The sequence below is a fragment of the Elephantulus edwardii genome, unplaced genomic scaffold, assembly GCF_000299155.1.
Source record: "Elephantulus edwardii isolate Elephantulus edwardi_28Jun2011 unplaced genomic scaffold, EleEdw1.0 scaffold00059, whole genome shotgun sequence".
Taxonomy (NCBI): Eukaryota; Metazoa; Chordata; class Mammalia; order Macroscelidea; family Macroscelididae; genus Elephantulus; species Elephantulus edwardii.
Window position 1 is genome coordinate 9,822,552 of NW_006399809.1, and position 17,302 is coordinate 9,839,853.

Consider the following 17,302-nt stretch of genomic DNA (forward strand, 5'->3'; position numbering starts at 1 on the left):
TATAATGGTCTTAGGCAGTATTTGTCCTTATGGGACTGAGTCAGTTCACTCAGCATAATGCTCTCCAGTCCCTCCCAAGTTAGGTAGTGATTTACAAAATCATTGTTCCTTGTGTGCTGCATAGTATTCCAACATGTGAATGTACCATAATTTCTCAATCCATTCAAGTGTGGTTGGACATTTGGGCTTTTTCCATGTTCTTTATAGGCAAGCTCTGAATTATACTTCTAGAGGCACATTGCAAAGAAGACTGGAGGGAGACAAGGAAGTAGGTAATTGTGCAAAATGGATGAATGAAAATGTAATGTTTCTGTAAACTTTCATTAAAATTACAATTAAAATTTAAAAATTTATAAAAAGACCTTGAACAAAAGCCCCCAAAACAATTGTTCATCACATAAACTCAAAACAGCAATATCTGAAAATGTCTCTATTTTTTGCATCAGTAGAGTTTCTTTCTTCTTTTTTTCTTAGTTCATTATATATTTTGCTCTCTTTTCAGAGCTATAGATAATTCTGTGCCATTCAAAGATGCAGATTTGGACAAACATGGCATTTTCCCAGTAAGTATTGTTAAAAACAAATAACTCTTTACTAAACATTACATAGCTTCCTACAAATTTCTTTCCTCTAACAAGAAAAGATATCATTAACAAGAGGAAGGTCTTGTGGTGAAGTCCAGATAATGGTGCTGCCAATAGAAAAGGTTTCATTTCTCTGGCAGCTCAGATCCACCAGGGAAAAAGATGGGAAATTTCCTCCTGTGTGATTAACAGCCTCAGACTCCCTGGATAGTCAGCTGGGGTCAGATCCAATTCAAAGACCATGAGAAAGAGAGAGCATTAACACTGGTACATGAACAATACATCATTTTGTGGTTTTTTTAAAGGCTTTTTTTGCATTGGGTTGATAAATCACAAGACTAGACTGTTTTCTGGATCCATTTCTAGCTGGAATTCTCCATGAAGATCACAGTTAACTTGAAGGGTTGTATAAATTATTTTGGAAAGTCTTAAGCTTAACTCTATTTTAATTTACCTTTCAGTGTGTGTGTGTGTGTGTGTGTGTGTGTGTGTGTGTGTGATATAGAGCAACTGAAATGAATGAAGCTCTGGTGTCCTAGTGGTAAGGAGTTAAGCTGGCAATCCAAAGGTGTGTGTTTCATATCCGCCAGCATCTCTGCAGGAAAAAGATGGACAATCTCCTCCCAGCTCTTAACTATCTCTGCAAACTTGCTGGAGTGGAGGGTCAGCTATGGGTCACTTCCAACATGACAGTTCACAAAAACAACAACAAAATGTTAATGTGTGCTCCATAAACACAACAAACAAATTGTTGTTGTTTTGTTATGTGCCGGCGAGTCGTTTCCGACTCATAGTGACCCTATGCACAACAGCCCTAAACCCTGCTCTATCCTGCGCCAACCGCACTGCCTCTGACACACCCATCCCGATTACCCCAGTCACTGAATCAATCCACCTCATAGAGGGTCTTCCCCTCCTGCGCTGTCCCTCCACCCTCCCAAGCATGATGTCCCTCTCCAAGGACCCGTCCCTCCTAGCAACATGTCCAAAGTATGTCAGACGAAGCCCCAGAATCCTTGCCACAACAAACAAATATACAGCACAAACTCCCCAAAATTTGGATTATTTCACATACTCTACCTGCAAATAGAGGAAATAAAAATATTATTTTATTATCTGTCTCTTTCTTCTTTCAAATCTGTCAAGCCAAACATATAAATTCACATAACTAACCGGTTTGAGAGAGGATTTATAAGTCATGCAAAATAAAAAATGATTAATCACTTGCCCAAATATGCCATTTGTTTTGAAACCAGAGAGAATACATGAGTAACAATGGCATTTCGGAGAAGTGACAGTCCTGTTTTTTTGTCGAGGTATACATAGACATACATGAACACAAACACGTATGAATAGCCATACACACATATCCATGTATACCTACATGAATACCCTGTGTGCAGCATAGGTATGTGTGTGTATATACATGTGTATAGTAGGAATATGTCTACACATGCATATTTATACATAGGCACCGATATACCCATATAGAATGTATCCAAGCCTACTTGTAAATGCAATGTGGACTGGTATTGGCCATTTTTAATCAGACAATCATATAGTCTACCAAGAATAACAAAATGAAGAGGGATAGGATCCTATTCACCTTCAAAAGAACATTTCAGGATGTATCCTGAAATATAATGCTATCAGGGATAAGACAATATCCATAACCCTGAGGCTGTGGCACTAGGAACATCTTAGCCAATGTCAGATGAATCTTGGCTGAAAGCATAAAGTACCAAGAAGAATGTCTCATCTGTGTTTCATTGGCTATGCAAAGGCATTTGACTATGTGGATCAAATTAGCAAATTGTGGCTAACATTGAGAAGAATGGGAATCCCAGAACACCTGACTGGACTCATGCAAAACCTGTACTTGGACCAGGAACCAGTCCTTAGAACAGAAACAGACCGAAGAAACACTATATGGTTCAAAATCAAGAAAGGAATGTGTCCTGGATGTGTCCTGTCTCCATATCTTTTAAATATTTGTTGTTGTTATTGTTGCTTACCATCGAATCAGAACCAGCACATAGCTATCCCTCCTCACAGGCAGTTAATTGCAAGGAGGAGATTGCCTATCTGTCTTCCATGGAGCATCTGGTTGATTTGAACCATATACCTTCAAGATTGCATCACTGCTTCTTGCCATTAAGCCACCAGTGCTCCTTTTAAATCTATATGTGGAACAAATCATTTGGGAGGCTGGACTTTCTGAGGAGAAATATAGCATTAAGATTGAAGGGAGACTCATCTACCTGTATTATGCAGATGACACAGATTTCCTCACTGAAACTGAGAATCTGAAGCATTTGCTGTGGAAGATCAGGGATTGCAGTCATCAAAATGGGTGGAAACTCAACATCAAGAAAGCAAAGTTCTCACTTGTATGCCAATTGGCAGCACCACAATAGCTTGAGAAGAGATTGAGATTGTTAATGATTTCAGATTGCTCATTTCCACAATCAACACTCCTGGCACCAGCAGTTAATAAATCAAAAGAATAATGCTTTGGAAAAATCATCTGTCAGAGACCTCACCAGAATGCTAAAGAGCAACAATGGCAGTCTAGAGCTAAGATGCACCTTATCCAGAGTATGGTTGTAGCAATTACTTGCTATGCATTACAGCACTAGACAATAAATAAGGGTGATAGAAGAAGAATTGATGCCTTTGATTTTTGGTGCTGGAGAAGACCTATTGAACTTACCATGCACTGCCAAAGAAAGAAACGTGTTTATGCTGGAAAGAGTGAAATCAAGTTTCTCCTTGGAGACAAAAATTTTGAAACTGTGTCACAAATTTTCAGCATATTTTCAGGAGAGACCAGTCTTTGGAGAAGGACATTATGCTTGGAAGGGTGGAAGGACAGAACAAGTCAGGAAGACCCTGGAGGAGATCGGTTGACACAATAGCTGTGCTAATGAGGATAGGTGTACCAGAGACAGTAAGAGGTGGCTCAGAATAAGGCTGGGTTCACAGCTTTATACATAGGATTACCATGAGTTGCAGTTGACTATATCACATAACAACAATATCTATGCAATAAAATCTTTCTACAAATTACTCAAATTTATGCACCAACAAATATAGCCAAAGATTCAAAAGCTGAGGACTTCTACCAACATTTGCAATCTAAAATAGAGAAAACACGTAATCAAGATTTATTGATAATAGCTGCTTACTAGAATGCAAAATAATTTAGAGTTGAAAAAATATGGTCTCAGTAATAGAAACAATTGTAGAGATTGCGTGACAGAATTTTGTGCAACCAATGACTTATTCATTAAAAATGTATTTTAAAAAAGAGACAAATATAAACATGGACCTTGCCAAATGATATGCATAAGAATCAAATCAACTGAATCTGTTGAAAGAGATGATGAAGAAGCTGACGATCATCAGTTACAATAAAGCAGGAACATTAATTGTTTCTATGTAAGTTCAATGGCACCTGTGGTGGCCTAGTGGCAAAAACCTGTGTAGCAATCCTGAAGGTGTGCAGTTCAAGGCCACCAGCTACTCTGTGGGAGGTGGATAGACAATCTCCTCCACTGTGATTAACTGCCTCTGAAAACTCACCAGAGAGTCAACTATGTGTCAGTTCTGACTCTACAGTACATAACAACAACAATGTAGGATCAAGATGAAGCTGAAAAAATTTAAAGCAAATCCACAACTACTTGGTTAAGAAGAGGGTTAGGGGAAAAGAGGAAGACCCTCAACAGGATTGGTTGGCATAGTGACTACAATGGGCTCCAAAACAGTCAGTATTTCATTCTGTGATGTGCAAGGTCGCTATAAGTTGGAAACAATGTGATATCACCTAACAACCTAATACTCACCTAATATCACATACATGACCCTAGCATGCACACACAGTCACATATGCAAAATTACTAACTCCTGTTATTGCACCCTGGTCCCATGTTACTTTCCCCCTTGCGCAGCCTATCTGAACACATTATTCTAATTTCCTTACTAATCTTTGGTGTTTCTTGACTGTTTTCAAATTAAAAACTGCAGATGTCAATAACCCTCAGGCAGCCGTGAAGGACCCTCATTGTGATCTATCAATGCCTACCTCAGCTCTCCCATGTATGTCTTCACTTTCAGACACTCCGGGGCTATCATTGGCGAGGACAAGACTGCAATGACCATGATGAGATGGTGTATCCAGGCAGAAGGTAACTTCCTCAGCTGGCTCTCTGCTTCTAAAATGAAGCCAAGAGGAGGAATTTCTTCTCTTATCTTAAATTATTCCCATTTATGGAGAAGAGGAAACCTTGAGGTCCTTCCTGAAGTAAAGCCCAGTGAAATAAGAATTGCATTTACCCTCATTTGTTCAGGAAATGCTCATCATGTACCTGCTCTTGATCAGGCCTTCTGAATCCATTAGGTGAGACTCAACACAGAAGCACCAACTATGCTTATGAAGTGCTGTCCATCAGGTGAAAAGCAAGGAAAGTCATTTGTGGTAGACATTGATTGGACTGCATCCAGGATTAGGCCCAGAATTCTTGGCCTTTTCCACCAGGAGTAATGAGAGGGCTTGGTGAAGGGTGAACTTGACACATTGCAGTACTGCCTAGTGTTCAGCTAATTGCATTTTCTGGCTTCAAAAATTGGATATGCCAAAAAAAAAAAAAATTGGATATGCCAACCTTGACTACAGCTGAGACTGTAGTGTTGAAGCATTAACTTAACCAGATGTATGAGTGTTCCAGAGTTACAACTTTAACAAGTTCGTCTATTTAAATAAAGTAGATTGCAGATGTGTTTATGATACCCATTAGCACTATTCAATAATAATATAGTTCATGAATGCTGTCAATCTGAAAAAGATGGGATTTCTTCCAGAGTTCCTAGCTAATATACAAAAACAAGATTGATATGAAAAAAGGGCAAGAAGAGTCTTCTGTATGTCACAGGCACAATGAAAGAAGGAAGCTGATATCTTTTAGTGGCACTTCATGGGGCACTCACTTATTCATTCATAAAATTAACACTGACTTACAAGGATAAGCTAAGCCCATGTTTTCTTCTTAGGCCAGAAAATTGGGATGCTCATCAGGATTCGAACTGTAATGGCATTTGGGTAAGCAACTACATTTATGTGTTACTCTGTTCTCTTTCCACCAGTCCCAAAAGCCCATTGCATCTTTGCTTTTGTGAGGATGGCACAAGATAGGACAGGGTTCAGATCTGTGTTCTTAGCAAGCTCTGAGTCATGCTCAACTCAATTACACCCAACAGGAACAACAAGGAAGAAAAGAGCACTTAAAGAGCTCTGGTGGCCTAATGGGTAAGAGTTGTGCTGCCATCCTAAAGACAGATGATTCAAATCCATCAGTTGCTCAAGCAGAAAGATGGAAAGTCTCCTCCTATGTGATTTAAGCCTCTGAAAACCCACTAGAGAGTCAGCTTTAGTTCTAACTTGGCAGCAGTGAGTTGAATTTGAGTTGAAGGAAGAAAACAGAGGCCTCAAACAGCTATTTTTTTTTACTGTTTGGAGGAAAATAAAGAATGTCAATGGGAGCATAGGCCCTCTTTAAACTTTGCCTAATGTCACCCTTGTCCAAATCTTTTAATCTGGGTTGAATAGTGTGAAATTAAATTAGGCATGGTCCTCCCATGTGATTTACAGCCTCTGAAAACCCACTGGAGGGTCAGCTATGAGTCAGTTCTAACTCTATAGTTCTCATCAGAAACTAGAATGTTCTGTAGATCCCAGTCACTTCCAATACTCACATGATCTGGGACCCTGCATATAGGAGAGGGTGGTTGAAGGTTAATAGTCTACAACTTCAAAGCAAATACTCTCTGAATGGTTGCCACATTTATCCTCTTAAATTAAGAAAGAAAGTTTTCCACAAATATTTCTCTTTCTGCTGAACATTTATACGATACACCAGATTTGCACTAGTTACCATCTACCATAGCATGAATTCATGCCCCCAGTGCCTGGAATATTAAAAGCATGGCAGCCACCAGTCTGCTCCACCCGCTCTATCTTCAGTGATGCTGCCTTTCCAGAAATGATATCTTCTCGAGTTTCAAGTCCCAAGGTCCCCAAGGCAGCTTGTGTTCTGATGAATGTAAACATGGTTGTAATGACAAAGAGGGCTTGATGAGGATGTGAGGCTACTGCCTTTTTTCTGCGTTCTCACCTCTGCCTCAGACATAGTGCTGCCACCTTGCATGGAAGGGCCAAGAAGAGAAAGTGCTGGTATAGTGAAGGTTGCCCGCCAGTCCACGGATATGAAAGAAAAGCTCAGCATACAGGCACATTCACACGTAACCTTTTCCACCAAGGAAAAATGGCTCACAACTCATCAGGGACTTTACAAATGTCTGGTCCAATATTTCCCAACCATGTCCATAGTACCTCAGTATAGTGTGTGACGGTAATAAAGATAAGAATGCTCATAGTCAAGGAAGTATTCGGTCAAATAAAGTTAAGCAGAATTCTGTGCTTTTGGATTCTTCGGTATCTTTAATGTTTTAATTACCTTGGAGACTTCTAAGACCAGAGAATGAATGCAGTGTTTTCAACATGTCTTTGGTTATCAATCACTCTTGTCTTGGAATATTATTAGTGTCTAGCTCTGGTAGCTAGTGGCAAGAATCTACACTGCAATCTCAAATGCACATGGTTTGAATCCACCAACTGCTCCATGGGAGAAGGATGGACAATCTCCTTCCATGCAATTAACTGCCTTTGAAAACCTGCATGAGGGTCAGATATGGCTCGGTTCTGATCAACGGTACACAACACACACACAAATTATTATTTTACTATTCTTAGTATTTTATTTTCTCATGTTTATAAAGGAGTATTTTATGTTGTGCAGCCAAACCTAACAGTAAATTATCCCAATCCCCCTGGTGCTCTGTGAAAGAAAGACGAGCAGTATCCTTCCATGTGATGTAGGCCTCTGAAAACTCACGAATGAGTCTGCTATGAGTCAGCTCTCATTTGACAGCACATAACAGCAACAATACAACAAGTTATATTATTACTGTTATATATTATTACCATTAATAGCTCAGTGCTCTTCAGACCAAAGTTATAGAAACAACAAGAACTAAAATTAAATTTTTCAAGCTTTCCCATAAGAGTCTTCAGACTCTGGACAGCCATCCCACTTCACAAAGGGATAACCTCAGCTTTAGGTATTAAGAAGTCACCCAACTGTAGGAACTTAGTGCCACTCCCAGGCCCAACACTGTGTCCAGGATTCTCAATCTCAGCACCATTGATGTTTTGGTTTAGATATTTGTCAGGAAGTGAGGAGAAGGCACTTGATTTGGAATTATATTTCACAGCATCTATGACTATTAACAGCCTTCCTGCCCACTCCTCCCAGTTGTGATAACCAAAATATCTCTGCTATTGGCACTGGGGTGAAGTGGAAGGCAAAATTTCCATTGGTAGAGAGTTATTGCTCTGAAAGTGCAATTCTTAGATATTTTAGATGTCAGGCCCTTGTGTTTCCAAGAGTGAGAATCCTGACCCAGGCGTGTCTCCCAGGACTTCAACCCTGCCCATACTCTTTTGAAGAGAAGACACAATTCCTGCATGTCTCCTTATTCCTACCTAGTTCCTTTCCAAGATCAGCTCACTAGCATGGACTTTGTTAAATTAGTGGTTCCAGCAATTTAAAGGGTTTGGCCTTTGTAAAACTATTACAAAGATTTTGTTGTCTCATAATTTAAAAAGCCAAATGTTATTATTATCATTTCTCTTTTAAAGGGTATTGATCCAAAAGATGAAATACCATATGAGAAGAAATTCTGTGAAGGTATGAATTGTTAAGAGTCAACAGTAAAGACTATTGTTATGTGTCACTGAATCCAGTACAACTCACAGTAACCCTATGAAGAACAGACCTTGACTTTGCCCTTTCCTGCAATATGCCCACGATCTTTAATATGCTTCAACCCATTGTACAGTCACTGTATCAGTTCATCTTGTTAAGGGTCTTCCTCTAATACAGAATGGATAGTATCATAGAATATTTATTCCAGTGATTCAAACTGAACTGAATAGTCTACCCAACTGAGGAAGTGCTTAATGGTAGAATTTACTTTGACAAATTTATTCTTTTTTTTTTCCCAGTGACGAATCAAATGGGAGAAAAAATTAGTGGGGAAAGGATACAGGATCTAAAAAACTTAAAACTTAATTTAGAATCCTGGTATGATAAATTATTTTATTTTAGATTTGGAAATTTTCATTATTATTTTATGAAAGGTTTAAGGGTGGCCAAAATCCAACATTTACTCAAGTCAGAAAACAAATAGGAGTGAAAACCAGAATTCTGAACCTAGAGTTCTCATTTTCTCCTCAATACACCACAAGGTCAGACCCTTGAGCTTGTACAGATGGTTCATTGTGTCAGTTAGCTGGATGCATGTCTAGGTGACTGCAGGGAAATCTACAAAATAGAGATATTGAGGATTACCGAAAGAACTACTTTATACTCTAAATATCCAAATGCCACAGATATCTAGGTCACCAATACAGAGAAGCCTATCACTACCCATACATTACAAAGAACATACTCGGTTGATTGACAAAGACTTAGACTGACTCAATCATGGCAGCAGCATACCATGGGGTATTTCATTTTAGGCACTACTTCCTCCAACATTTGGAAGCATCTCATTCATTCAACAGGTATCTCCTGGATAACTATCCCTATTATATGTTTAGACTATGTAAGCACTGAATTTTTATGAGCAAAACATATACAATCATTGCCCTCAATCAACTTAAAGTCTAGTTGTCCTTAAGTTTCTTAGAGAAGCAGAAAGGGAGACTATAATGTGAAGATACACACATATTTACACAATTGAGAAATATTTGTTGAGGAAATAAGAGAAAGAAAGGATGAACCTAGATCTTGGCAGAAAACTGATAAGAAGTTCTGTGATTACTGTGGGAAATCCCTTCTTTCCTTCCCACATATGTGTCCCTCTGGGTCTTCCTGAACTCCCCACTCCTTGTCCATGTTTCATGTGATCTGGCACTGGCTGCCATAAGGTACAGCAAGAGAGACTAATGTAGTCAGGTTGGGTGAACTTCAGCACGATGGGGGGAGGGAATTTGAGGCAGGGAACAAGGCCTCCCCTCTGAGAGATGTCAATACATTTTTCCAGAATCCTATGAGATTGGGAAGCATATGCCCATAGGGAAATTATTAGTGATTAGTGTAGATGGACCTCAAAGACAGATTAAATGGTTATCAGAGTGTGTGTGTGTGTGTGTGTGTGTGTGTGTGTATTTCTTTATAAAATTCAACTACATTGTTTTCCACACCAGGTCCTTCCCATTTCCCTCACTGCCCCCCCCATCAAATTGTACAACCCCATGATTTTATACACACACACACACACACACACACACACACACACACTAATACCCCTCTGCTTCCACCCTTCCCCTCACCCCTTGGATCCTCATACTCTACAATAATGGTTTTATATAGTACTTGTCCTTGTGAGATTGAGTTCACTTGGCATTAGACTCTCCAGTCCCTCTCAAGTTAGGTAATAATTTACAAAATCATTGTTCTAAGTGGTTCTTAACTTCCAACCATACAGGGCTGCATGGAGACCTTACTATTTCTATCATCTCATTAATCAGCTAGAATTGTCCAACCAGTGCTTTTGTGTATATGTATTAAGGATCTTAAAAGACAGTAACATCTTTGAAAAATCAAAAGTGCCCTACCAGATCATTCATTCTTAAAGTGAATTGCAACAGAAATGGGTGTGTTTTCTGAGAAAGCAATTTCCAGAACCAAAGTTTAGGGCATATTTCTAAATGAAGATGAAGTTTTGATAGATGTAGTCATCCATCATTCACTCAGGAAGCTGTACAGCAGCTTGTACTGTGCTGAGCTGGGACACACACCTGCATCAGTAGAGCTTAGGCAGCAGTTTCAACAGCTTGGAAAGCCCGGCCAGCTCCTAAATGCCCTGCCCCTCACTCCCCAGCACACAAGTACCAACAATGCATCAGTGTGAGCACGTTCTGAGCATGCAGTGCACGCTGGGGTATCTATTCTCAAAACTACTAAGCCTGGAGGTGCCAGAAAACCTGAGGTACATAAATAACGTGACTAAATCATCTGCCTAGGTTCACAGCCCAGGGGAATCATCTTACTGGGGGATTCAGCGGGGGCCCATTTCCACATAGCTCCGGAATGGATCACAGCCTCGCAGATGACTCTGGTAAGTACTTTGGGAAGTACTCACTCGTCGATATGCTGGTTTGGGTTGTTCTTTCCACCTGCTCTTTTTTAATTTGGATGCCAATCCAAACAGGTGCACATTTTCCTCCTCAGCAAAATCTACCACAAAATGCATGTCCACAGCCATCTCAGTTCTAGGCAAATGGGGCCACAAAGTTTTTCCTACTCATGCTTCTGAACTTTGGTTTTATCTGGAGCCCAAAAGCTGCACAGAAAAGTGGTTCACAGAGAAAACAAAAGGCCATAGGGCATCTTCCCCTTGGAGGTGAGGTGTGGATGCTGGGGGCCTCTCCAGTTTGCTATTTGTCTGAGGAAATAAGAAGTGAGATGGCGGTTTAGGTCTCTCAGCTTCTCATGGCCACTGCTGCTGCTCCACAGGAGCCTTGGGAGACCAGCCAGCTTCCTTCTATTTCAGAAGAGTGGCCAGGCTGTCCTGGAGATTCTCACATTAAAAATGTGAAGAGGCACTTCTAGGTATATAGGTTGTTGTTAGGTGCTTTCGTGTTGACTATGATTCATAGTGAACCTGTGAGTAACAGAGTAGAACTGTACCATGCCGTAGTGATCTACTCTTTGTTCAAGCCCGTATTACAGTCAGGGTATATTTAAAAAACTTAATAGCCAAGAATCAGAAAGATATCTGTACACCAATGTGTATGTCAGGGTTATGAATTAGGTTGTTCCAGTTTGGCTCCATTATCAAAATTTCAATCTCCACCGCAGATAAGATGAACTAAAATTCTCTAAGAATTACCTGGGAATCTTGTATAACTGTATATTCTGATTCAATGTCCCTGGAACAGAAGGGTAAATTCTCAGCAGAGTGTTGATGTGTTGAACAGGAACAAACCAGTTTGTAACCCTGGTTCATCTCAGCACTATTCACAATTGCCAAAAGGTCAAAACAGCCTAAGTTTCAATTAATAGATAAATGGACTAACAAAATGTATTATCTTCACATAAAATAATAGCTTTCTATGGAGTTTGTTCCAACTCACAGTGAAATCCCATGTTACAGCATAACAGCTCTGGGATTTTCTTGGCTATAATGTTACAGATGTAGATTTCCGGGCTTTACTTCCTCTGGAACCTCTGGGTAGTTATAACCACCAACTTTGTATCAGCAGCTTTCACAGTACTTCCCAGGCTCCTATAGAATGGAGGGACCCTTCAGAGCACAGACATCCCCAGCTCTGTGCCACCAAGTCACCACTCAGTTGCAAGATGCAGTCTGTGACCAAGAAGCCATCCCCAGGTAGTAGCAGGAGGCAGAATAGAACTGTGTGACCAGACCCTACACACACGCTCGTACATATGCCTGCATCATTGTCCCACTGGACTTCACTAACATAACATAAACTGAAAGATATAATGAGTAAGAATTTTAAAATAGGATAGCGGTGTTAAACCAAACTTGGGCCCTTCTGAGCTCAGGGGTTGAACTACCATGAAACCAGCCCTGCCCCTGTGAGCCAGCAGTTCCAGCAGCCCATAGCTGTCACTTAACATGACACCTGGCTTCAGACAAGGGCACGAGGAGCCTGAGGGTACTGCCACAAGAGGATCCTTGTCCATTCAATTAGAGGCCCCTGCCCACAGTGGTCAGGAAATTTTGTTTTACAGCCATTCTGGGTGCTCCCACTTTGCTCAAGGGAGTAGAAGTTCTAATCCAAATGGAAAAAAAAAATACAGAAATTATAATCTTTCCTTGACCCCTTATTCCTTGTTCCTAGATTAAAGAAATTGCACACAAATCCAAATATTCTATAATTGAGCCTCTCCAGATTCCCTCAACTGAACAAACATGCTCCATCTGAAAGGAGGAGGAAGGAGAGTAACATAGCTGAAAACATGTAAATATGTGAGAGCTGCACAAAGAAAGCTCTTATGGATAGAGGTCTGCTGTGATGAAATTGTTACTCCACAATAGCTGAGAGGCCATAAGATAATTCTTGTAAAAATAGAAGCATAACTAGTAAAACATGTGTTGGGATCTAAGGGGGGAAGGGATGGGAGAAGAGAGGTGAGGATGGGTGGGGATGAAATCACAAGGTTATACAATTTGATGAGTGTAGGGAGGGAGTAAAGGAAATGAAAAAGATCTTTTCAGGTGGAGACCTGAAAAGGCAGGGTAATGGTGGGCATAGTCCAATGGTGATTAATTCTATAAAACACAGTGAATGGGAATGATTGTATGAAACACAATGTGAATTAAGAATACCATGAAATTCAATGTATATGAACGTTGTAAGCAAACCAATATAAAATAAAATAATTAAAAAAAAAAAAACCCAAACAATAGTTGAGAGGAAATTACCCCATGGAAAAGAAACAACTCAAAAGCAGGGAAGACTTTCAGGTTAAACAATACATGACACCGTACACTGCTGACTATGTACTGACTACCAATCAAACAAGGCCAGCAACAGGTCCATTATATCTACAGATCATCCAGGGAAATCCTGAATCTCAGGAAAGGGACAATACATGAACTTCAAGTGTGAAGAAATTGAAGACAAGCAGAGTAGGTTCTAGAGACTGATTAGGATTCTCAGAAAAAAATAGGATATCTCAAGCAAAGATGAAGCAATGCCCCAAAGAGATGTTGTTGTAAGGTGCTTTGAGTCCATTTCAGCTCCCAGTAACCCTGCATACAACAGGACAAAGCACTGTCCGGTCCTGTGTTGTCACTGCTGTGTTCTAGACTATTGATGCAGCTATTGTGTCAACATGTATTTGGAAGGTCATTTCATTGACCCTCTACTTTGAGAACCGACGTCTTTCTCAAGGGACAAGCTCTTGAGAAAATGCCCAAAATATGTGAAGTCTCAGTGTCCTTATTTCTAAAGAGCAATTCTGGCTGCACTTCTTCTAAGACAGATTTCTGCCCAGAGGTGTGTTGTTCAAATCCACCAGATGCTCTGTTGGATAAGGAAGGACAATCAATTGGTACACCGTCAAATCCTGGGGCCTTGTTTTTTGCCAATTTTTTTCAGAGCAGCTTGAACTTCCTCCTTCATCACCACAGGCTCTTGTTAATACATTGTTTCATGAAATTCTTCTGTGTCTGCAAATTCCTTTTGGTACAGTGACTCTGTATGTTCTTTCCATCTTCTTTTAATACTTCCTGGATTATTTAATATTCCAGCCAAAGCATTCTTAACTATTTCAACTCGAGGTTTGAATTTGTTCTTCAGTTCCTTGAGCTTAAGAAATGCTAAGCAAGTTCAGCCCCTTTGATTTTCTGACTCCAGCTCTTTGCACATTTAATTATAATATTTTGTCTTCTCACACTGCCCTTTGAAATCTTCAACTCCTTAATATCTTAATTTCTTCCCTCTGCTTTGGCTTCTCAGCACTCTAGTGCAATATTCACAGTCTGTTCTGACATCTGTTTTTGGTCTTTTCTTCTTCCTCTGTCTTTGTAATGACCTCTTGTACTCTTCCTGCATGATACTCTTTATATCTTCCCATAACTCATCTGGTCTTCACTCATTAGTGTTCAAGTCCTCAAACCTGTCCCCAAGATGGTTTTGAAATTCAGGTGGGATAGACTCAAGGTCATATTTTGGTTCCTGTGGATTTGATTTAATTTTCCACAGCTTCAACTTGAACTTGCGTATGAATAGTTGGTGACCTGTTTCACAATCAGCATCTAGCCTAGTTTTCACAGCTGATATTGAGTTTCTCCAGCAGTTCTTTCCACAGATATAATTAGTCTGATTCCTATGCATACCATCAGGTGAAATCCATGTGTATAGCCTGTGCTTATGTTTCTTATAAAACGTATTTGCAATGAATAAATTGTTGATTGAGCAAAATTCTATCATTCTATCTCCAGCTTCATTTCTATCACCAAGTCTATGTTTTCCAGCTACTGATCCTTTTACTCTGTGCCCAAGTAACACATAATGTATGAGAATGACTTAATGAAACACAATGTGAATGAAGGATAGTGTGAAACACAATGGATATGAACTTGGTATGCAAACCAATGCAAAATTTAAACAATAATAATATATTTTTTAAATTGCTGTGAAAAGACAAGATGATAATAGGCATAGATCAACAGTCATTAATTATATAAAATACAATATAAAAGTGTCTAAAACACAATATATGTGAATGAAACAATATAAATGCAAGAGTACATAAAACACAACGTGCATGAATGAGCATAAGCAAACCAATTAAAAATGTTTCAAAAAAACCAGTCAAGTCCCATTTTAGCAAGAATGTAGTACTATTCTTTATTAAAAATTAAAAAGTGTATTATTCTAACATAGTGATGCACACATGTTCAGTTGCTGCCAAGGAGGGTTTAAACTACTAGAACTTGTTTACAAGGCAATTTGTCTGTAAGCATAAGGTCATATTTCCATGCCTGGGACTTTATGTTTCAAGAGGATCACTTGTTCAGTAATATATGTATAGAAGTATTCATCAAAGAGTTTTTCTCACTTATATGAACAGAAATGAAAACATAAAAAACAAAGCCAAAATAGGAGGTTATAGATTAATTTTTAAGGATTATATCATACAATAAAACAGATAACCATTTACTGATTCAGTGCCATTGACTAGAATCAACTCAGAGCTGACCTTTCAGGGGGGGTTTCGGAAGCTGTGAATCACACCGGAGTTTGCCCACCCTTTTCTCTTGGAGCAGCTGATGCATTTGAACCTGTGAAAATCACTACTCTTTTGAGTTAGTAGCACAATTTACCACCATCTACACCACAGACCTCCCTATCTATTAATATGCATATATTAAACTTGTTTATTTTCAAGATATATTTCTAATATTTTTAATTTTTTTATTGATTTGCATACAATACTTTGTTTATATTGTGTTTTGTTCATGTACATTGTGGAGGGTTTTTTAAGGTTTTTTTTTCCCCCAATGATTTTCCCTCCTCCCCAGCCTCATCCCTCTTCCCCCTTCCCTTTCTGGACATTTATACACATCTTACTAGTTATCCTTATATTTTTTACAATAATGAACTTATGCAGCATGTGTTTTTATGAGACTGAGTTAGTTCACCCTGGTTCTCCCATGTTATGTAGTATTTTTTTTAATCATTGCTCCTGAATGCTGCATGGTATTCCATCGCACCACAATTTCTCAATTTAGTCATTTGTTAATAGATGTTTGTATGTTCATGCTATTGTGAGGGGGTTTTTTAAATAATAATTTTTAGAGAAGAAACAGAGCTTACAGGAGGAATGTATGATTCCCCCCACCCCCAATTTCTGAGTGTGTCTCCAGAGGCATCAAGCGCTGCTCTGCTAACTAAAATTCTTCAAGTCTCTGACCATTCAAATCCACCAAGAGAAAAATGAGTCATCTCTTCCATTAAGTTTTATAGCTCGAGACCTGACTCAATGGCAATGATGTGTAAACAAAAATGACTGGTAAGTTATTGATCAATGTGTTAAAATTGGTTTGATGGCAACAGGCTTTTTTACAGACCAACATCCTGGCAATCTTAAATGTGTAACTTTTTTCTAATTTTCCTTCAGTGAGTTTGCATTATGTTCATACCAAGTATAATAAAAGAGGATTTGCTGTCTATTTAAGCAAATAATTAAGGAAACAGATAAAGAAAACTAAGGCTTCAGGTTATTTAGTCTTTGTCAAAGTCCACCAAGGTGACTGCCATTATGTCCTCCAAGGTGGATGCCATTACTACATATTCTCTATTTTAGACAAGTCCTGAAACAGGGTACATACACTGTTCAAAGTCACACAGCTCTTAGGTATCAGAATCACTCCTGTCGACATAAGTCAGCTGCCTTAACTGTCAGAGATAATAGCAATAATCTCAGGCCAAGCTAGGTGCATCAATGAGATAATAACTGTGAATGGTTTGTAACCCCATGTTGGGTTCAAAGTGAACAAAGACAAATTTATACACAGCTCACGCAGTGCTCATCAATGACTGTCTTCATTCCCTGGGGCTGCCATTACAAAGTGTCACATAGTGAGTGATTTTAAAGGACAAAATTTTACTGACTCACAGTCTTGGAGGCTAGAAGTCTGAGCTCAGGGCATCAGCAGGGCTGTTCCCACTCTATCTCTCAGTCTGTCTCTGCATGTGTTTCTCTTTCTTTTTATCACTGTTTCTTTTGCTTACTCTCTCTAGCTTTCTTTCTTTCTATGCGTGTGTGTGTGTCTTTTTCTCTCTTTATTTTTCAGTTTCTCTCTCCTTGTATGTGTCTCTCTTACGTACTCTCTCTCACTCACTGTGCGTGTATCTGTCTCTGCCTCTTTCTCTTTGCTGAGCTCTCTTTCTCTGTCTCTCTGTATGTGTCTCTCACTCTCTCTGTCTCTTTATCTTTCTGTCTCTGTCTCTTTCGGAGAGTGTATCTTTTTGTTGTATATGTGTGTGTTTGTGTCTCTATGTCTCTGTGTATGCAGGTATCTATCTCTCTTCTTCTTCTTCTTCTTCT

The 17,302-nt window shown here is 39.3% G+C and overlaps 1 protein-coding gene across 1 annotated transcript in view; it reads left to right on the plus strand.

Annotated features, from left to right (window-relative positions):
* The window catches only part of AOAH (acyloxyacyl hydrolase (neutrophil)), a 362,932-nt gene that overhangs the window by 124,952 nt on the left and 220,678 nt on the right, over positions 1-17,302 (plus strand). Inside the window, exons 7-11 of the mRNA XM_006887625.1 lie at positions 503-563; positions 4,704-4,774; positions 5,637-5,685; positions 8,344-8,392; positions 10,735-10,829. Coding sequence (XP_006887687.1) covers positions 503-563; positions 4,704-4,774; positions 5,637-5,685; positions 8,344-8,392; positions 10,735-10,829 — 325 coding nt within the window. The remainder of the gene's footprint in view (positions 1-502; positions 564-4,703; positions 4,775-5,636; positions 5,686-8,343; positions 8,393-10,734; positions 10,830-17,302) is intronic.